The 22,647-nt window shown below is 37.0% G+C and overlaps 1 protein-coding gene across 3 annotated transcripts in view; it reads right to left on the bottom strand.

The window, feature by feature from the left end:
- The window catches only part of LOC122842460 (adhesion G protein-coupled receptor A3), a 181,147-nt gene that overhangs the window by 110,798 nt on the left and 47,702 nt on the right, over positions 1 to 22,647 (bottom strand). For all 3 annotated transcript variants that reach the window (XM_044136367.1, XM_044136365.1, XM_044136366.1), the window contains 5 exons: positions 11,085 to 11,249; positions 6,543 to 6,762; positions 5,732 to 5,881; positions 4,011 to 4,172; positions 3,454 to 3,687 (listed from right to left, as the gene is read on the bottom strand). In XM_044136367.1, the coding sequence (XP_043992302.1) occupies positions 3,454 to 3,687; positions 4,011 to 4,172; positions 5,732 to 5,881; positions 6,543 to 6,762; positions 11,085 to 11,249 (931 nt within the window). The remainder of the gene's footprint in view (positions 1 to 3,453; positions 3,688 to 4,010; positions 4,173 to 5,731; positions 5,882 to 6,542; positions 6,763 to 11,084; positions 11,250 to 22,647) is intronic.

Here is a 22,647-nt window from a genome sequence, read left to right as displayed (position 1 = left end):
CTGGACTGGAAAACATTACTGTCATCAGATATTTAGCAGATATTAGGATCAGATTTGCTACGCAAAACAAAGTGGAAGACAATATCTGGAATTTTAACTTTTAGTTTTCTTAAAATTATCATACTGGGTCGTCCTGATATCACAGAATGGCAAGAACTCCACAGAAGAAAAGCAGGTAAATGTGACTGTTTGCATGTTTCCACATTTCACCAACAAGCAGATTAGATGAAATGAGCTTTTTATAGAAACAAGAAAATGGCATGCATGGCAGGAGGCACTGTTGGGTGTGAGATATAAAGTATTTTCAAGTTATAGGAGTCAAGTCAAAGTGAAGTGAAAGTCATGTCACTCTGAGTCTGTTTATCTACCATTCTTTAATTTAACCAGGTAAAACTCCATTGAGATCCAAAACTCATTTTCAAGAGGAACCTGGGCAGAAATCTGCAACACACAACAAGACGGTTACACAACCTATCCATCTATCACTACACAAAAACAGGGAATGTTAAGTTATTGGTAGTTTAACATCCCGATTAGCTCATCCCATGAACTCAACTAGGACCTTTTTTGACATGTTATCACCTTTCGTAGTGCCTCCTTGTTAACGAGCTGTAGAGCTGTGTGCATACGGGAGTCTTCACTGTGTTACACTGAGCAAAGTCAGACAAGTCGACTGACGAGTCACATGGGAGCATGTCTTTGAATTTGTTTCTGATAAGTGATACCCAGTGTTTTTAACGTGCACAACAATGAATGCTCTGAATAACCGTACCACCTTTCTGGTGAAGGAAAATAAAGGTAACTTTAACTCAACAGGCTTTCACTGTCATTCATTACCAGCTGCTACTTCCTATGAGCCTGACACCTCACATCTAGAAGTGCTTCACATAATGGATTTGCTTTCAGTTGAATAATTTGTTTTCAGCATCAGTTAGATTATTCTGTTTCCTGTCTCTTGCTGTGTTTGTTGCGTTCGCCAACACTGCATGAAGGGATTTGTCCCGGTTGAAATAAAGCATTTAATTTGACGTGTGTTTGCACTCACCGCTTTTACACTTCAAATGGAAAATTTTCATAGCTTGAAGAGATGTCAAGATCAGAAATTTCACAAAGGATTACATCCAGCTCTAAAAATCCACTTTTCTTTGGAGAGTATAAATCATTTTTCAGTGTTGTTGCCTTCTTGTGCCACTTTTATGATAAAAACAGACAGAAAAGCATACCAAATCACACCGATCTGTGCCATACTTCTCAGTGCAAATGAGGCATAATGCAGCATTAATGGACTCTATATCACTGTGGAGAACTTTATGCGGACTTGTTTTAATTAAGCAACGATGGATCACTTAAGTATAAACAGCCTGTTTAAGAAAATGAAATAACACCTGGAGTTTATTTAAAAGCAGACTTTTAAAAACAGACACCTTTGAAAACTGGCTGTAGTGTGGACTATGCAGCTCGTTTAGTGACATACCTGCATGGTGACAAATCACTAGTTAAAAATGAAAAGACTGTAAATAAGGTTACAATTTTTAACACGAAAAAATAAAAATTGAGAGCCAGCGATCGCATGCAGCATGCCTATGATTACTTACTAAGTGGATCTTTTATGATGAGTTTGTACAAAGTTCTGTCAAAATCACTGAGGTGCTGACAGCAAGATATCTTGCCTGTGTTGCCTAAATTAAGTATTTTCTTCACATCATCCTTTTTATTTCAGTAAGTATCCAAAACTTGGAATGCACTGTGCATGTATCTGAATTTTTATTTGATATTCAACAAGGCATCATATCAGGAGTTGATCCAAAATATGTATGCAGTATCACACCAGAATAAAACATTCAGCCAGAACCATAAAAAGCCAAGACAGTGATCTGGCAAATAGAGTCAGACAAAAACTCATTCTGGAGTTTTAATCCACTCAGCCCAGACACCGATGTCATTAATTCTGAGTATCAGTCATAATTTATCAGGGTAATATGAATCAACAATATACAGTGACAATATTTTTTTTATTTTTAAGTTAATGTTGAATGGACAGGTTATAATTTATTGTTTTAATGCTGTCTGGAGAAAAGTTTCATGACTAAGTGGGGCAGGCGACGATCTGGCAGAATGTCAGGAACAATACTTGGAGAAGTCCAGGAAAATCTTTTCAATTGAAGAACAACACCAGTTGCCACTGGCACCATCAGCTGAGTGGTTTGTTTAGCTGTCAGTGAACCGGTGCACTTCAAAAACTGGATGGAGTAATCCAGACAGGACTAATCATCAACTTCACTTCCAATCCCTACTATTTGGCTGAAATGTAGATAAATTCGGATGTTTTGATGTGGTAATGATCTCAAACCCACAAAAGATTGGATACTGGATGAACTAAACAAGCTAAAAGTTAGCCGTTAGCTTGTTACTTATATTTTCAACAATGCCTGTCGGACTGAAATGGAGAGTTATTTCAGAAAATTATTGATAGCTACAAAAACCTGAGATATTTGTCCAAATAATATTGAGGTTGTATATTGATGTATTTTAGCTGTTAGACATCAGAAAATTATTACAATATATTTTAAAATCTTGTACCTAATTTTTGTTTTTAAAGTTATGCAAGTTGTTTTGTTATTAGTGCACTCCCAAAAGGCCTGTTTAAAAAACATAATTAATAGCTAAAGATATGTAAAACATATGCTATTAATGAGTGCATGTAAGCTTTTGGCAGGAGTAACAACCATGATCATAACATCACATTTGATGAACTGATTTGATAATATTCTTCTACTTTCTTTAAAGGCAGCCCAACTATGATTTCTGAGTGGGCGACCTTTGCAGAGTTTTCTACGTAAATAGAAGTTTTCCATAGCCTGGAGCTACAAGCAGCCCTGAAAATGCTGATAAGACCAGAGGGATTTCACACAGTTAGACGAAAGCAGAAGGAAATCAAATATAACTAAAAATCCGCAAAATGTGGAAAATACTTATTTATATCCTTTCGGCAAATGTACTTACATATTTAAAAACATTCATAATGATCGTGTTTTTTCTATGAAATTAATAAGTGGATGCCAACTTTTATTTAGCATCTTTCAGGTGATCCAGGGGATAAAACTGCTTGGCCTGCCTGCTGCAGATGCATCTATTTGTCATTTGGGACAGCCACAACTGGGGCCATGGTGGCGCTGATATAAAGCGACAAGAACACAAGGCCATCATATCCATCACTGAAGATTGATTCTCATTCACAACCTCCCAAGCTGCTGACTTGTATGAAAGAACTGACCCATGTACAACCCCTAGATGATCTGTGGCATACAAAACGACGTTTCAGCTTATCAAACAGCCTTCCACCATGTGGTCAAAATTTACACAAACCATGTCATTCCTTTGATACATTACACCAAGCAATGGAGCAACTGGGACATTTTACAAATTCTCACACTGCTTATTTGCTCGTCTTACCTTGCTGAGTTGACTGGCTGGCGAGCCACTGTTGTTGACAGTGTGGCATTTGAAACTGAGCAACGACTCTCCTGCGGCCACCTGCTCTCCGCGTTTGTCCTTGTCGTGGTAGGAGTGGCTGTGTGGGACGGTCAGGCTGGTGGACGTGGGGGTCTGCTCGAGCGCCGTGCAGGATAAACCAAGAAAGTTTGACGGCTTGATCAGAAAAGCCTCCAGAGCTATGTTAGCAGATACCTATGGAAAATCCCCCAAACGTTAAGGAGAGCGGGGAATGGGAGGAGAGGGGTTGAAGAGTAACAAAAAGAGAAAGAAGAGAAGCAGAGATTTTATATTAATCATTTTGCAGATTCTTTTATCCCCAGTGACAGCCAGAAGGAGACAATAGGCAGGGGCAAGATGAAACAATGGGAGGAAGCAATTTATCTTTGTGTTTCATTACTCTACTTGTCTGATTAAGCCCCATCTAGATTTCATTATTCTGAGACAAAAGAGCAAGCATAGCAGTGAGATATTTAGAAAGAAAATATAACCTCTCTCTGACCTGAAGTGTAACGCACCTTAGAAATGACCCGATTGTCGTCTGTCAGCGCCAAGTCGGCAATACGCTCCACACACTGGACGATCCGCGTGCACGCTCTGGCCTCGTTCTGCGCCATCCACAGGATATGCTCCTCCACCAGCATCATGTTACTGGCAATGCCTGAGATGTAGTCTCCCAGCTGCAGAAAGACAAGCAGCCACGTTTACACTCCATGATTGAAAAGCATTTCTAGCTCATTGGGTTTCCCATGTTGTAACACCGCAAACACAAAATTCAGTGTGTTTTCTTAGGATTTTATGTGGTAGACCAACACCAACTTTACTACATTATCAATAAAAAGGGGAACAAAATGGTGCTCCATGTTTTTAAAATACACTCCGAAAACTGTGGCATTCATTTGATTTCATAAGTGTGCACCTCAGTATAAATTCAGCTGTTCTGTGAAGACCGCAGAAGTTTCAAATTCAAAAATACTTTATTGAGCCCAAAGGGAAATTAAATTTTGTTGCATCTTTAAAGACTTATTGTAGTATGTTGGAGAAAATTAGTGAACAGAAAGCATGAATGGGAGAATCTGTTGAAGAAAAGCCATAAGAAGCCCAGATTGGAGTTTAAACCTTTGGCCTATGTGTTTACTCTAAAAGTGTCGCCACAACCATTGAACATGGTGATGGTGGCAATTTTATTCAAATAAGTTTATTTATTAACAGCTAATTTACAACACAAGATCTCTCACATCAAAAAAAGTCAATTAAATCTAATGAAATAGATTCCAAGCTAAGCATCTCAGACTGATTAAACAATGCAGTCATGTTCAGTTTATTATTCAAATGGCTTAAAAGGTTTTCTATCCAAGGAAACCCAGCAGATTTTATCAAGCCACTGATTCACAGCATTCGCTCCTCTTGGATAAGCATATGGCAACAGTTGACAGTTGTTTGCGTTGGGTTGTTTGACTTTTCCAGCAACCTCTCATACTGAGGGATTGACTAAATGTTGAAAGTTGGTGAAAACATACCAAAAGATTTGAAACTCTAATTGCAACACTCTACAATGAACAGACTTAGAGGGGCTACAAATGGACATCGCTGTATCTTTTTGTTCCATTTTACAATGATGCATTACTTTGTGTTGGTCTATCACATAAATTTCTAATAAAAATTTTAAAACATTTGGGGATGTGGAGGCGAAATGGGTGCATGTGCACGGAAATAGGTAAGTGTAGACACAATTATTCAAGCCCCCCCACAAACACACACACACCATTAACATCAAATAAATCCTCTCCAACAGGTACATTTATAACCCCAGTCAGAACTGCAAAGTAGACAATAGTGTCTTCATTCATAAAAGAGAGATTTAATTTAGATTAGCAGCTCCAAAGGCGCTTAATCGCTGCTTTGGGATGGCGGTTTGCTATTTACTCATTATATATTTCATTGCTGCTTCGTTTGACTATTTTTTATTGGCTCAATGAGGATGGCCTCTTGTGCACTGTCCTTGGGATAAAAGGACACTAAGTATCTTCTAATAATATCTACCCTAAAGTGACCTATGTTGATTAACCATGTAAGTGTAAACAAATACAGATTCTTCTAACTTGCTAGGCTCAGCACTGTTCCTACTGCATAACTGACCTTTAGCTTGATTTAAAATCTTCCTGTTGCCTCTGGTATCCAGAGTTCATTTAGGGGAAAAACTGCACTTTCTTGCAGAAAAGTAAACCTTCACTCTTACATCTTTTTTCTTCTCCAGCAGTCTCGTTAGTCTTTCCACAAGGTGAGTGACAAAGATGACGTCCATAACATCTGTAAAGTCAGCAGCCCTGCTGGTAAAAGCCACTAACTGCTGACCCAGAGGCTGGGAATTGCTAATATTAATCGGTATCTGAAATAAAAAGTGATATTTAGAGACAATATTAGGTTCAAAGAGCCAGACTGACAGTTTCCAACAATTTTAACAGTATATTGTGTAGCATTTCATTTCAGGACTACAAGTACATCTCAATAAATTAGAATATTATTGTAAAGTTAATTTAGAATCAGCTTTATTGGCTTAGAATATGATGAAAATCCAAAAAAGTTCCCCATATTGTTACTACCTTTCATGACCTATGGAAACATTTATCTTTAAAATTACAGTGGCACATACAGAAGTTTTAGCTGCACAAACTTTTGACAGCAACTTAGTTTGCTTTTAATAAGATGGAGAAGCCAACTTCACTCAGGTTTTCCACCTGGTATTAAATGTCATATTGTAACATTTTTGCATTTAAAATAATTTTAAGAGGTCTTGTGAAATATTACAATTTTAAACAAACAAAAAAAACATAGACTTAAAATGTATCACTCTTTGAACAATTATTTCCTGAATTTTGACTGAACCACTGAGATAAATGTGTTTGATGATATTCTAATTTATTGAGATGCATCTCTTTGCCATAAATCTTACATTTAAAGCAAGCAAGTAAAAAAAATCAAGTTTCTTTATGAACAAAATGTTTTGCAGAACAATAAAAGCAATTTGGTTTCTTTATGAGGCGCCATACCTGAGTGAGCTGATGCAGCACGCGGGTCAGTTCACTAGCATACGGGCACTGAGTGTAGTCCTCTTCAGCCCACCGCCCAGCCCGATCGCATCGTCGCCATGCTTTCTTCTCCCGTTGGCCGGAGCGGTGGGAAGCGCTGCCAGCCAGACCGGGGGCAGATCCAAAGGTTGTGGGAGCGCATGGCAGGAAAGCCAGAATCCCGGCCAGAGTCTTCGGCCATCTGGCCCCACAAATACATCATTAAATGAAATTATGCTGAAACATATTAACCTGAAATTTAGAAATCAAGTTTCATATTCTACTTAGGACATTCTTTTAAGTAATATATTTTGTATTAAATATTTTATTGCATCATTTCATTAGATTCTGATAAATGACTTTAAAAACATTTGCCATTGTCACAAAGTGAGACAGTTGTGTAACTTTCTCCATGTGTGGAAGACCTTTCTGAAAACGTTTCACACTATTTTCAAAAATCTTGCGTATCTTCCTTTTCTAATAGACCCAAATAAGGAGGAGTAGGATTTGAGTGTGAACCCCACATTTCTGCATGCATGTACAACACTAATGTGCACCAGAGTAGAAGATGGCAAAGTGAATGTGTCTCTGATGTAACAACCCAATTCCACTTAAAACGGATTTCTCACATTACTGTTGTTTTGATGACCATGCAAAGTTCAATAAAATCTCCTCTGTAGCAAGAAATTAGACTTTCTCAATAATGTCATCACAGAGCAGCACACAGAGCTGCTCTGCTGACCAACCTGGACTTGGAGTCAGATTGGTTTATCAGGCAAATGGATCATTTTTATTTTCTGGGCACTGTCTGTTAGTGTTAGGCCAAATAAAGTTTTGTTCACAGTACAAAGCCAGCAAAACATCTGTAGTTACAGTCAGAAATGCTTTTACACTCGGTATCAGAAAACACCCAACGCTAAGCAAACATGCTGAAATGTAGACATATAAATAGTAATAATAAGAAACTTCCTCCTTTTAGTCACTGACAAGCTTCTAACTTCATTCTGGCTGGATGCTTGCCCATAACTTATGGTACAGTTGGGAGGATTCATTCAAATTTGCTGGTTTTCTGGCATCGATTTACTCTTTTAGTATAATCCAAACATTTCACCCACGCTATAGTTCAGAGCTTTGACAACAGACAACAAGAAACTTAATGTTATCCTGTTTTATTCCAAAAGTATTTTGTTGGTAACATGTTGTTGGTAGCATCAGGCCAGGAGTCTGCTTCCCTGCAGCAAGTAGTAGGGCATTGTGCAAAGGGAATGGAATAATGAAGAAGGAGAAATACCTCTAAATTATATAACTTCAGATGAAATATCTGGATGAACTTTAGATACAGTTGGGGGTTCAAACAAGGCATTGCAAATTAGGTCTAAAAACTGGTTAGAAATCCTTACAGAAGGCTAACAAGTTACTGTGACCTCAACTCTATTTATGGACGGTGCTGAAAAGCCACTTCCGTACCAGGAATCCAACAAATTCAAAAAGACCTATCAATTCTGATGCTTAGCATGAAAATGTTTAAAGAAATATTTATGCATGCATAAGTACATGTATATATTTGAGCCTGTGTGTACTAATGAAGAGTCACAATAAATACAAACAAATTGTTTTTAAAAAAACTAGTGTTTTACATAATCAATCAATCTCCCAAAAGTACAATTATAAATCCATTAATGATTTTAAAGAGTTTGGAACTGCAGATTGTCACATTTCCTATCGCTGTGTTTCAGTAGCATTTGGAAACAGATGCTTTGCAATGATTTAAATTACCTAAAAGAAAATAGCTTGCTGCACATTTTCTAGTTTTCTGTCTTGCAGTGACTTTTTAAGTCGCTGCAAGACAGAAAATATGTCACATAGTGCTTACTGTCGACACACTTTGACTTAATCTAAATTAAAATTAAAGCAGGGTGTTTAGGAGGCAAGTAATCTGTTCAGAGGTTAGAGACATGGCATCTCACTACCCTTTCCCCACCCGCAGTCCTCTTCTCTTTTCATTCATGTTGCTGGTGCTGGAGCTGGAGCAGGAGCTACTTGGTAATAAATGGCATTAATTTCACCCCTACAAAAAAACAGGCTCATTTTCCAGCCCATTACTCCAATGCTCTGTCAGAGACAAAGCCTTGAAGCTGGCTGTTCGGAAAGTGGGCAGTAAAGTAGAGCATCTACAAGGGAACATACAGTACATGACAACAACACGGCTGTATGAAAGAGAGAGGTAGATGGTGTGAAAGAGTGTGCACCATTACGAGGTTTCCCACTAGGAGTGGACGGCACAGAAAGCAGGATGGGTAGAGGGAGACATATTGGTTCCTCTTAGTCATGAAAACAAGAGCTCTCATTTGGTTATACATAATCTGAAAAGCTAGACTAACTGACTTTGGGACTTGCATTTGGGACTAATGAGACGAGATTTCAGGCTGAAAATAAAACAAACAAAAAAACGGTTTGATACAGCCAGGAAAAAGACTCAAGAACCTCAGTTCCACAGTAACTATCAACGTAATAACAGAGCGAGTGAGTGGTGTGATTTAAAAATAATTTCTGGTGATAAATCGCATTGCATTTGGAGGAATTATTCATAATGAGGTTAAACCAGAGCCTTATTTTGAAGGAGACCTCCTGGTAGGAGCTTTTAAACCCAGTGATTATTGCCCATTACCACTAATTATACAGAACAAGTTGTACACTTAAGTTTCTAGGAAAGGATTGTTTTTACAACTACCCTATTTTGAGTCCCATACAATAAATGTGTGATAAATAGGCAAAGCAAGGCAAATTCATTTGAATAGCATTATTCATACACAAAGCAATTTACAGGACATTGAAATCACAAAAATGACCTTAGTCTTGCTTAAAAACAGATTCCAATGTATCAAATCCTTAACAAAGTTGAATGAAAATAATTTTTCAACAAGTAGTTAAAAGATATAGAAAATCCAGAAGTTGTTAAGCTCTGGAAAAGCGTTGCTGGGTGTTTTTAATCTCCAAACAGCATTTTCTGCCCTTGGTGTTACGTGATCCATCTTTCTGGTGTTGGTCAGGACTTTGACCGCAGCATTTTGGATGATGCTACAACATCTTGAATGTAAAGTCGTTATTCTAATCTGCAGAAAATAAAAACCAGGAACTAGTGTTTCTGTGTTGTATATTGACAGGAAATTCTTTATTTTGGCAATGCTTTTAAAATGGTAATAGACCAATTTAGTCATTTTGACTTTACGCTGTTGTTAAACTAAACTTTTAAGACCAAAATAGCATCAGGGTTTCTTTAATATTCTGTGTTGTTTACTCTTTTTAACTGGAAAGTCATAAATAGCCTCTTAAGCTTTTTATTGCTGTTGTTCCAGCTTCTTTCTTGGCTGTTTTTAATCAAACTACATTTTTTATGTTTCAGGATTTTTATCCTGAAGTCGTTTTAAAAACTCTTTCATAGTTCTAAAGCAGTCTTAAGATTTTTTTATAATTTACTTTTAGCTGCAGACTACAGAGAAGTACTGTTGTCTCGGTGCTTTTGCACCTTTTAAAAGTCATTCTGACACACAATACCATCTATAAATTTAATAGCACCACAAAAAATGTACTCTTTATGACACTTAAATCCAGTTTGCATAATAATTTGGAACACGGTGCAATGATACTGAGTGAGTGATCTTTAGATTTTTAACACATAAATAGTTAAATTAGTAATCCACTAACTGGTTGAAATAGATGTGTAATGCTGTAGCTTACCCCTCTACACTGGATTCCTGCAGATTTTCAGAATACAGTCTAAGTTTTGAGTTGTTGCTGCGACTAGAAAAGTGCTAAAGTCTGAGAACTGGAGTCATCATCTAAGCTGTCAGTGAAAGTCCCAGCTTCGAAATTAAAAACAATGAGTGATACAGGAGCAGCTTTTCGGGAGCAGCTTTTCGGGCTGCTGCTCCTAATTCTCTACCTCTGCTTACTACAATTTATTTATTTATTTATTTATTACAGATTTTTACACTCATTCTATTTAAACTGTTTTAAAATAAAAAAGCTAATTTTATCTGTATTTATGAACTGTTTCTACATATAAATTTGCTGTGCTTTGTTTCTTTTTACCCTGTATTGCAATTTGTGATAGCAAGGAGTTGCTTTAAGTGTAAGTGTGCTATATAAATACATTATTAAATGAATTATTTGACTTTGGATCCTTTCATTTGGATGTTTAAAAAGCTTACTACCCAATTATGATAACCTGGAAGGACAGATTAAGAAGCTGTTTTTGATTTTCTGGATTATTTAAGTTCAATCCACTAGACCCGATATGCAAAACGAAAACTCAAAACTGCACTAACTTTCAAATCTTTATGAACAAGACACCAGAAAAAGACCAAATTTACCATGTAAATGCACATCTTTTCAGTCTAAGTATTGAAAGAACACACTGAAAACAGACATGTTTATCTATAAAAAGCTGAATAAAACCATCAGCAAACAATTTGACATATTGCATATGTAAGTTCATTTTAAGATAAGTCCATGTAGACCCACCTGAAATCCCCCTTGTTGTTGGAGACCCTGTCGGTAGGGCAGTACGGGGCAGAAGTCTCCACCACAACTATTTCCATGTGCTGAGATGTGTTTCCTCTGGAACTGGTCACCAAACACTCCCAGTTGCCGGCGAGAGCCACATCGATGTTGGAAAGGATAACCTCACTAGTGGAAAGGAGAGAAATCTGTGAGTGTGAATTTAAATAGTCTGTTTTGTGGCTTGAGTACTGGTGATTTATCTGTAAGCTTTAAACATATTTTAGTCAGTGTGTGGAATAAAATATTCAGTGTTGATTTAGGATATGGATTTCAATTTATAATTAAATGTAATAACATTTTGGAAGGGTTTTGTTTCTGGACTTAATTCTGTGGTGTTTGGATCATTTTGGGATTAGGTTGATGAATGCAGTCAAACAACAGAGACAATATGTGTCTCACAACGTCTAATTCATTTAAGAGACCCTTGTGAGAGTGTGTCTGTCTGAGTATGTGGCAGCTTAAAATGTTGGCTGGGACTTAAGATGATCATTACTCACACTTATCTTTGCTACTCTGAAGCAGAGATTCATATCCCAGCGGAAAATGCCTGATTAAACAAAAGATGGTGAAACAGTGACAATAGAAAGCATTCACCAAGGAGACTAATCTCGAGGATTTTTACTCACTCTGAACAAAAAAAGGGAGAAGTCGGCAGAGATCACTAAGCAACGCGAATAGTCACCATGGAAATGCAGCTGCTTTATAAAGTGGGAGCTGTTTAAGCTCCAGATCCAACACAGAATAATTGTCAGTCATTTTTTTGCCAAAAGTGTTTTTCTCCCCCTAAATCATCTTTTGACAATAAAGACGTGGTAATATATGTTTTTTTAATACTTTTTCCCAAAAATGAGTTATGTCAATATTCTAGGAAGGTGACAATATAATACACTGTAAAATTTAAATACATTAATAACTCAGTCAAGCTTGAATTCATCTTGATAAGTCCACAATAAAAGATACTCCAATTAAAGATATACTAAAATATATTTGAATTCAATAAAGCAAATCTGGAAGACCAGTTTATTTAATAAAAATAAAAATCTGTATTTTATCAGATTATTTTCTCTTTTTTCTAGCATTCACTTTATACCTTTATGAACATAAATAAATAGAACAATTGCTTAGGACTTGCAGCATTCCAAACAATTATTGTACAAATTTATTACCCTTTACTGTTATAAAAAAAACAACTGATTTCCAAACTTTCTCTACTTTTACTATGACATATATTCATATATTCAATGGAATTTAATCTGGGACTAAATAATAATTTTTAAAAAATCAATAAACTTCTTCATTACTGTTGTTTAACAGTCCAATTCAGCATTTAATCTTAAATTCAGACCTGTTATACATCTTTGTGTAAAAAAAAAAAACATGTACAAGTGTATTTTTGCATTAAAACAACATGCTATTTATATAAAAGGTAAATAGCATCTTTATCATGTTTTCTTTGTTGTAGGAACAACAAAGAACTGCAAATACCAACAGAAATGTTGTTTAAAAGGACTAAAACTTACAATCAGGCATTAAGTCCTTATTGAGTATTTTGGGAGCAGTGACGGTCATAGAGTCTAACAGCTGATGGGAGGAAGGATCTCTTATAATGCTCGTTTGTGCATTTAGGATGCAACAGTCTGCCGCTAAAAAGGAGCTCTTCAGTTCAGCAATATATTTTAATTGACTGAATATGTCGCAATAAAAGTATAGAAATATTGGAAATATATTTATTATGATTTCAATATTCAACAGCGGTGCATACTGTAGATTTTTGAGAGCCACTGTACAACTAAACTACCAAAAATCCAAAGAAAAGAACTTATTCCCGATTTAATTATGGGAAATGGGTGCGTGTGTGTGGCGGGGGGATAGAAACTGGAGCACAAAGCCCACATCAACACAGCAGGTCCCAGCTTGGGAATTTCTTATTCTAATCTATTCAGCTGTGAATTCCACATCAAGGTGGAAATCTCAGAAAGGGAAGTGAGAGAAAAACAAGAAGCAGAGAGAACACTGAGCATATTATGTTTTGTCACAGCCATGTGTTTATGATGTGAATCTACAAGGCAAGGTAACCTGTTTATTCAGTAACATTCCCATATAAAATTTCACCAGTCTCTCATGGGAGCCCATCTCCACTGCTGATTGTTTAGGAGGTGAAGGAAAACACAAATCAGACAATGTTACGATTCCCTAAACCAACGACGCAGAAGACCCTGCTGTGATGGGAAACTGCAAGAGGATTCAGAAAATAAGTTAAATTAGTCCAGAAGCTTCCTATTAGATTTTTTTGAAATGGTCTACATCAAATTTGAAAATCTGAATGAGATGGTACCAGGGCTGTGCTGCCAGTGCTTGTGTTTTTATGTTATTTAATTTAAAATTAAGGCTGCTGATCATATTTTTAGCTAGTTTTAAACCATTAATTAACTTCTTTGACTGATAGCTTTCTGACACTTTTACTGAAACTTTTCCTAGCAAGAGTTCTGCATCCAAACAAGGATTAAACTTGGAAATAATATGATCCAATTATGCTACCTTATGTAAAAAGTTAATATTTAAATATGTTTTTATTATGACTAAAGTCTATGTCTTCCACACAATATTTCATACTGTACTTGTTACTGTCTCTCAATAGGCAAATGTCATCATTTTTTACAAGTTTTCGTTTCCAGTTGTGTTTGGCCATGCAACCCCTAAAAGTTATATAAAGGTCCAAAATCCACTCCCTTCACCAGTTCACATGCACAGAGCTCAGACTCATAAACTGAGTCTTAGTATCACAGATCTTTACTGAAACTTTTGCTTAATATATTTTGCAAAGACGTGGCAACACAATTAGTGGATAAACTACTTTTAAAATTTGTTCCTTGTCAATAAATCATATTTTCAGCAAAAACATATAGCGCTAAATCATCATCCATATGTGGAAATGGTTTATATTTGAAAATGAATAACTTTAAACACAACCTCCTTATTCTTCCAGATCACCAAATGTCAATTTAGAATATGAATAGTTCAGGTAATCAAGCATTCCTTTATCTGTAGAAACATGGTGACATTAGTTATTGCGATCAGAAATGTATTCTGTCTGAACAAAGCGCACCCTTCCAGGTGTGTGAGGTAAAGTCAAAGATTAAACCTCTCGGTATTGCCTATGAGTTTCTGGTATTGCTCCAAAGACTTCAGTGTTTAACAGAATACCCATGAAGGTCTGTGCGCAAAATAAAATATTTTAAAAATGATAAGAGGACTAGCTGAAAACACCTGGGGCTGGCTGCTTTATAGTGACAGATTTACAGTGCAATATTTACGCAGGTTTTTTGCTATAAATCTCAACAATTGTAAAATCCAGGCATCTGTTCAAATAGTGTTCTAACTACTCCCACCTTAGGCGATTCAATGATGATTCAATATCACATGCATGATAACTAAATGGACATAATGAGAAAGGCCACAGAAAAGGAAGAACACAGCCTGTCAACACAGGCATTTCTTACACAGCTTGAGAACGTCTTGCAGAAGGTTTAGGTGGTAAACAAAACAACAATATAAGTTAATAAATCAGGTTAAATCAATATCCATCTCTTAAAGTTTCCTATACTAGAAAACTGCAGCAGAGCTTATGACCGTGATGCATGACTACAGGTATTTATAGCACCAAGAATTATATAACAGTGAACCAAAGATACGACTAAAATCATGATCTGCCTTTTTTCAGTGAAATTGTGTGTTTAGTCGCACTCTCCTTTACTTGTATTTTATGCATTTTTTTAAAGCTGTTGTTTTATTCACTACTGCTTCATAATATCAGATACAAATTAGTTTGTTAAAATGTATAAGGTGCACAGCTGAAACTCTGTTGATAATGACTCAATTCAAAGAAGCTAGAGTTTCACCAGCACTGTGTTTCTGCAATATCTGTTTGTTACAAGACAACACAAACACCTTTTTGATCATATCAGTAATATCTTGGAAAGTAGGAAGGATTTCTGCATTTGAGTTGATTATTTGGGGATTGAACTGTAACAGATTAAATCAGTATGTTACAGTGTTATTGTGAAATCTCACACTAACTGTTCTGACCTTAAAGTAAACATCATCAGGTCAGTAGCACGCATACAAGTCCAGCAAAAGAAAAACGTTGTCTATACAAAATGGTATATTGATTTTATTTTTAATTTAAACCATGAAGGCTATTGACTAAAAATCTCAATCCAACTACTCATATCTCAACACAACTGCTATTATAGGTGGTTATTTGGGGGGCTAGAGCAAAGAAAGGAGACATTGTGAAAATTTTAGCCCCCTGTAAATACAGTTCCACGTCAGGCACAAGCTTCGGTACCATTCAGGAGGAATCTTAGGCCTCTCCTCAAGAACAAAGACCTCCAGTTTAATGATTTTGTTGGATTTTAGTTTCATCTCAAATCCAAGATGAAGATCAATAAATAGTTCAAGTCAGGCAGGTTTCCTCCCATGAGTTCCTGACACTTGCTTGAGTCTGTTTCGTCTCACAGAGCACAAAAATATTGTTGCAAACCTTACTGAGGACTGAAGCTGCATTTTGTAATTCAAAAATATCTCTGGAAACATAAAGATACATAAAACACCCGTTATAACAAAATATCAGTCATTAAGAAAATTATGTATGCAATACTGATAAAATGGAGAGTGGTGGCCTTGATGAGGCCTCTAGGAAGTCAGCCATTACCAAATAAAAACAGTGAGCAAAGCAGGTCCAGGAAAGTCACCAAATTAATAACTCCAATCTGTCAATGGATCTGTTTTGCGCAGTGACCTATTCAAAGGAGGAGATAGAAGTCACAGATATTTATACAGAAAAGCTCCACATAGTGCAAAGAAAATCCAACACAGATCATTAAGAAGGAGGATGATGAAGATGATTCTAACTGAAGAGATTGTAAGTAAATGACTCAGGTAGCAAAGGCCAAGAATATAAGACAAGCACCAGAAGAAACAATCCTCTAACCATGGAGAGATGAGCTTATCCATGGTTCATACCACTGACAGAACGAGAAAGTGCCAGATACTGAGAACTCTTAGCTAATTATGCCAGCAATAAAACAGGCTCTGTGCAGGACGTAGATGTAATCTGTACAAAAGTACCTCTGAAACAGTTCAGCATTCAGCTAGGTGTAAGATATTGGCCAGATAAAATGTGGATGAAAAGGAACAAGGGAACATCTGTGTCAACTCTGAGCTGGAAGTTCCAGAGTTAAAGTGGGTGACTTTGAGAATGAGAAGGTCAAGACCCTAAAAGACATCCAGGTTCAAACTGTTGAACAGATGATGGCTAGTTAACCAGGCAGTGTGGTATTAGGCAAAGCAGAAAAAGAGTGCAGGAGTGATAAACATTGTAATCCTAAAATGAAGCAAGATTTAGGAGAAGGTGCATGAGAAGCTTAAGAATGCAGAACTGGAGGAGTGGCTGCAGCACAATTACAGAAATAACTTCAGACCAGTTGAGTTGTTTTTTTCATCCATGCATGTATGGAAGACTATGTGGATCCACTCTCTCTAACTATGAGCTGTCTGCAGGGGGAACAGTTACATCATTGCTGAACATGTGCCAACTCATTACATGCTGGGGAATGCACAGAGAAATACTGACCATACCAAGACACAACCACTCCTGCTTCTGTCTCTCTGCAAAACTTTTACTACTGAAGATTTTTGTTTTGTGACAGATCAATCACACAATCCTGACCTGCTAATCCATAAAAACAAACAACAGGAGCAAAGAGACTGGTTCAGTTTTCAATTCAAAAGCATAAAATAGATTTTTTTTAAAACTGAAAAAATAACTGCACTTTTGTGAAAATCAGATGAGAAGGGCCCCAAACCAGCCATACACAAAGCCCTGACCTACATCCACAGCAACACTGCATCATTGTGGAGCAGCTCCCTGTGGACTCATTAGAAACATTTATGCGTCTGCGCAGACATTCATCAATTGATTTACATAATGTTGCTTATGAGACTGTAAACTTTCAGTCTGTCCCCACTAAACCCCGGAATGCTCCGAAGCACTGATCTTTTAATTAAAGCTTGCTAATGACAGTTGGTGACTTTGGGTTTTTTCTGAGCTCAGGAGGCCATTAGATTGTAATGTACATTTCTGGCTTCAGCTGTCAGAACAAATGCAATATGACGTACATGCATGCATGAATGGCTGTTTATTTTGCACACACAGGCATGAAAATGGTTAGAAAAACTGACTGGATCTAGAAGAGAACTTTTTGCCAATCTCTAAATTACTCCACACTGTATAATACGTCAATCTCCTTTAATTAACGTCTTACTTTGCCTTTGTTTAATGTCTTTCATTAGAACTAAGCTTCTATTTTTTCTTGAAAGACCTAAACTGGCAAACAGTGAAGTGATGAAACAAGAGGTAAAACTCATTACAGTGTTGGAAGATAATCCAATCCGGTTTCCTTGGCAACACCTGTATAAAAGCATGCATAGAGAAATATTTAAGACAGAGTGAAATGAAAACACTGCAAAATATCCACCAAAAAGACACTTGGAAACCACAAAGCTAGATCAAGACTGGCTTTTAGGACTTTGTGTTCTTCTACGTTCAGAATTTTTAACTTGTGAAGCTTTGTGGACCAGATCTTTACCAATGCAAAGTCGTTGAATGGATCATGGGGATTTCCTTGTACAAACCTTGTGTAATTGCTGCATTTGAAGAAAGCAGATGATTTCATCCCCAAGGCAGTTATTAAGGCTGCTGGTGTATAGAAAACTAAAATACTCTCAACTGGAAACAGGTGGGTCTCGCCCTTCGGTTAGAGAATGGTGGCCAGTGCTTGTTTTTTCATGTTTTGGTCATGAGTGATGGCGGGATAAATGGATGGATAAATGCAGCAAAAAAAACTATAAAAAAAAACAAACCTAAAACTTAATTTCTTGTTTTATATGCAATGCTTAAAGGATGACAGATAATTCAAAGAGCCTTTTTATTCTTTCCTTTGCTTTCGGTAATATTTCCAAACACGTTCCTCATTTTGTGCAAGATTAGTCTGATTAAAAATGGAGAGGATTAAGAGAGATACATCCCAAGTGTCTGCTGCAGCTAGCTACAGGGCTCTAAAATGTTTGATTAATGAAACATGAATCTCAGGATGGTCCCACTTCTGCCTCTAGCATAGCTAACACTGGGAGTTTGGCTCAGCACCATTACTCAGCAGGAGTTTGGCCCACGTTGTAGAGCCATCAGGCCTCACAGGGCCCGTTTCTTTGCTACTGATCCATGTGAGAAATGTAAACGGAGAAGCTTAAAGTCCCTCCTGCGCCAGCAAATAACTGTGTGTTATGACAGAGCACAGTGTGCACTTATAATAGTAGGGAGGTGAATTATTAAGAAGGAAAAATCCTACAGAATTACCAAACAAATTTCATTTCATGAATATCACATGTGAAGTTTTAACAAGTGAAGGAACCTCTCATGTTCTGCTGCTAACATTGGCAACTTACTGAGCATAGCGTAAAGCTGGATGAAACACAATTTAGCTGAGAAAATACACGCTAAACATTTTGGATTCACCTTCAAAGAGGTCACTTTGCACGGCTTTGGCATCGCTGCTCACTCTGCTGCAACTCTGTGCGACAAATCCAGACAGGGGCTTTAAGCCATGTGCTAAATCCTGTGTATTCAGTCTCTCCCCTCTGATGGGCCAGAGAGGGCAAGGCTGACTGAGTCAGAGGACAGTTAGCCAAGGTGAACCATTCTGACATGAGCATCTTAAACTTCAAACAACATACCATTAGAAGCACTTTAGTGGCATTTCTGATACATAGATTTTTACATAAACAACTGCTTGAAATGCAAAAAGCACAGATTTTCCACTGCTTCTTGCAGTTTAAGGTGAAGTAGAGGGTAAAAATGTAAAATTAAGCTTGTGAGGAACACACTATTTTTGTTGGAACTGGCTTTGTTATACATTCATCAATTATGGGAATAATGTCAGATTTTTGCTGGGGTATTTTAAAGAGGGAGGCATTCTCAGGTGCCAAAAGAAACGTGACCCAAATTGGTTCCACCTGGAGTGAAAAAAATGCATATTGGTCTCTAGACGTAGAGGAGTGCAATTACAAACACAAAGGCTTTCTGATTGAGCATGATTTTATTATTTGATAAAGATTTAAGGATGTTCTTACAGACGTGGCAAGCATTGCTTGACATCAATCTGTTATCAGTCAGAGAGGGACCGTATCTGCAGTGTCTTGGAGAAGTCTTTTCGGAAACATCAACACTGCAGTTGACTCCCTATTGTATGTGATGGAGTGTGAGCGTTTAATGCTTTTGGTGCATTGCTTTCTGTCACTGCCCTGACTGCAACAAAAATGATCTCACCATGCAGAACAAAAAAAATCTTCATGCTCATTGCACAGAGATTGGTATTTTCTGTGTAACCTGCAAACCTCCAAACTGTATATGGACCATTCAGTTTATAAATCACTGAATGGTTTAGCACCACAATACATTAAAGATTTGCTGTTGTTGTATCAACCTTCCAGAACCTCTCAGGTCTTCTGGTTCTGGTCTGCTCTGCGTCCCCAGAACCAGAACCAAACGAGGAGAAGCAGCATTTAGCATCTATGCACCACAAATCTGGAACAAACTTCCAGAAAACTGTAAAACAGCTGAAACACTGACTTCCTTTAAATCTCAACTAAAAACCCAACTGTTTAGAGTTGTATTTGAAACGTAATCAATTGCAAATTTATTGATGGAATCTGACTTGATGTTGTTTTTTTGTTGATTCTATGTTGCATCACTTTGTATTTTTGTGTTTGATTTGATGTAAAGCACTTTGAAATTCCTTGCTGCTGAAATGTGCTACACAAATAAAATTCGATTTGATTTGAACTTCAAATGCAAAAAAGGTTTCTCATACATTCAAGTTCTGGCGAAAATAAAACTGTCTTAGGAGTCACTTACTGGGTTTATAATATACTTTTACAAGAATTTAAAATTTCAGGTTTCATACCAATCTTCCAAGAGTGATAAATATAAACAGATTTTGATTTTTTAGTGCAAGACTCCAGCTGACAGAACTCGCCAAGATATGCACACAGAGGATTGCTGTAAGATACATTTAGAGCACAAAATGGCCAACCCAGCATGATGCAACCTTTATAGAAAAAAACCCGCTAACCAGCCGTCTACAATGCAGGGAATAAGCTTATAAGGGCTAAGAGGAGAGCAAGACGAGTTACTCTTCTCGCCGACATATACTCTGTAGGAAAGCTGATGATGAAACCCCGTTGGAGAACATATGATAGTAATAATATAATATGAAGGCCATAAGAATATGTACATACAAGTTTATGCTTTAATTGCAAACACATATGCACTGTAAAAACACAAAATCTTAAGTGTTTTTGGTCCAGTCTCTGCAAACATCTTTGTAAATTTGAAATAAGAGAAAATTAGCTCCACTGGCAAATTATTTCACTAAAAACATGGGAAAAATATCTTCTTATAAGTGAAATAATCTGCTAATGGAACAAAAAATTTTTCATCAATATTAAGGAATTATTGATTATTGCTCTAGAAATTAGACATAAACTACTTGGTAAGATTCTGTGTTTTTTGCAAGGTGATGTGTTGTCACTTAAGCAAGTGAAGCTACTAACTACAAAACTATAATGTGAAAAATGAGACTGTGATTTGGCCAAAAATAGCATTTAGGAGTTAAAGAATTATAAGCTCTTATAAATATGATTAAAAAATAGTGCTGGATTAAATTTGACACATGGGCGAAAACCTGCCGCAGCACTGTGTTGTTTTGTTCCCAAAATAACCTGAAGTAAATCTATTTGAATTACTAAGAAACATGCAGGAATCGTTTTTACATATAGTTGGCACATTTTGGGTGGTTTGGACATGATGCAACCTTGTCCAAACCACATGATGATATTTATGTGTGTGGTGTTTTAAGCCAGGGAAGTGAAGGATCCTTCCAGGAATTGAGGTAAAAACGTGCCCACTGTTCTTGTTACCAAATAAAACAATGTTAAGGCCTTCTTGACACACTCAAACATAATTCTGTTAGCTCCCCATCAATATTGATGTCAGAGACTCCAAGTCAGAATACGTAGCACTAAACATAATCAACAGCAATGAGCTCCAGAGTCCCTAAACTACTGCGACACAATTACCTAAATGTGTTCACTGTAACACATACGTACATGCACATGACCACGTGGGCACCAAACCACCAGGAAGACAAAGAGAGAAAGAGGATAGAGGCTTGTGGCAGTCTCTCAATAAAAAAAATGTACAAATGTCTGTGATGTCGGTCCACTTTATCACCTCAATTATGATTCAGCATCTGTTCCTCTTAGCGTGTGATCAGCCAGTGGCCCGCCAGCGCTGGGTTCTGCCCAGAATGGACGGCCAATCTCAAGAGACGAGCTGTGGGTTGCTGTGAGGTTTTGGTGAAATGCCAAGCCAATTCTGTCGTGTCCTTTCAAGGGCGGCAATAACAAATGAAAAACCCAAGATCCTACAAGTGAGTGAGGCAGAGACCAGAAACGGGTCTCTGTGTCTGAGTGCTGCATTGCACAAACGTCACAAATTAATTAAGAATTTAAGTAACAAGCCGACTTGACTTGCTGCTTATTTGTGACGTGTAGTGAAAAGAATAAGAAGTTTTCAATGTTTTTTAAAACAAAAAAAACTAATACTAATCTTTTAAGGGTGATGAATATAAACAGATGTGTTTGTAAGAATAATAACACACCTATGGCATCAGATGCACAACAAACAATGAAGTCCTAATATTGTCTATGAAACAACACACTGACCACCAATGCTGCAGACCGTGGTATCTAGAGGTCATTTTAAAATCAGAACAACATGGAAATTGACGTTGGTTTTCAAGCGTTCACAACTTAAAGGTATAAATCATAAATAGATTAGTAGTACAGGAAATGAAATGAGGATAATCAAAAAATACGTGCAACTATTTGTAGCCTACTTTCTAGACATACGGAAAGAAAAATAGGTTTGACTGTCATATGACAGTGCATAAAATGTTTATTTTGTTTCACAGCAAATTAGCTGATAATTCAGGCTGTAATGTTCACTCTGTTAACCAGAGAGACAGCCTGAGGTAGAAACTCAGGTTTCCCAAATAGCGCTCCATAGATTAAACCAGAGGGTAAATGTTTGTGTCCAGGATGTGTGAGGTCTGCAGAGATGTTAGCTGCCTTTTCCTTAAACTACTATGCTACACTACATATAAGAATACATGTTTGTTGCAGTTTGGTTCTCTCCTGTTTTGTGGATGAGCCAAACCAAAGTTCATTTTAATCATGAAATCCAAACATTTGGCCTTGATGAATGTCAGTAGAAAATGGCGCTCCAGTCAGATGAGACCAAAACTTACAGCTTTGGCCTACATGCAAACCACTATGAGTGTTGTAATAGTTCAGTCATCATCCATACTTGACTGAGAATCTATGGCAAGTGTTGAAAGATGCT

Source organism: Gambusia affinis, linkage group LG13 (genome assembly GCF_019740435.1).
Source record: "Gambusia affinis linkage group LG13, SWU_Gaff_1.0, whole genome shotgun sequence".
In the NCBI taxonomy this organism is placed as follows: domain Eukaryota; kingdom Metazoa; phylum Chordata; class Actinopteri; order Cyprinodontiformes; family Poeciliidae; genus Gambusia; species Gambusia affinis.
Note: the sequence above shows the minus strand (reverse complement) of the source record. Positions and strands in the feature narration are given on the sequence as shown.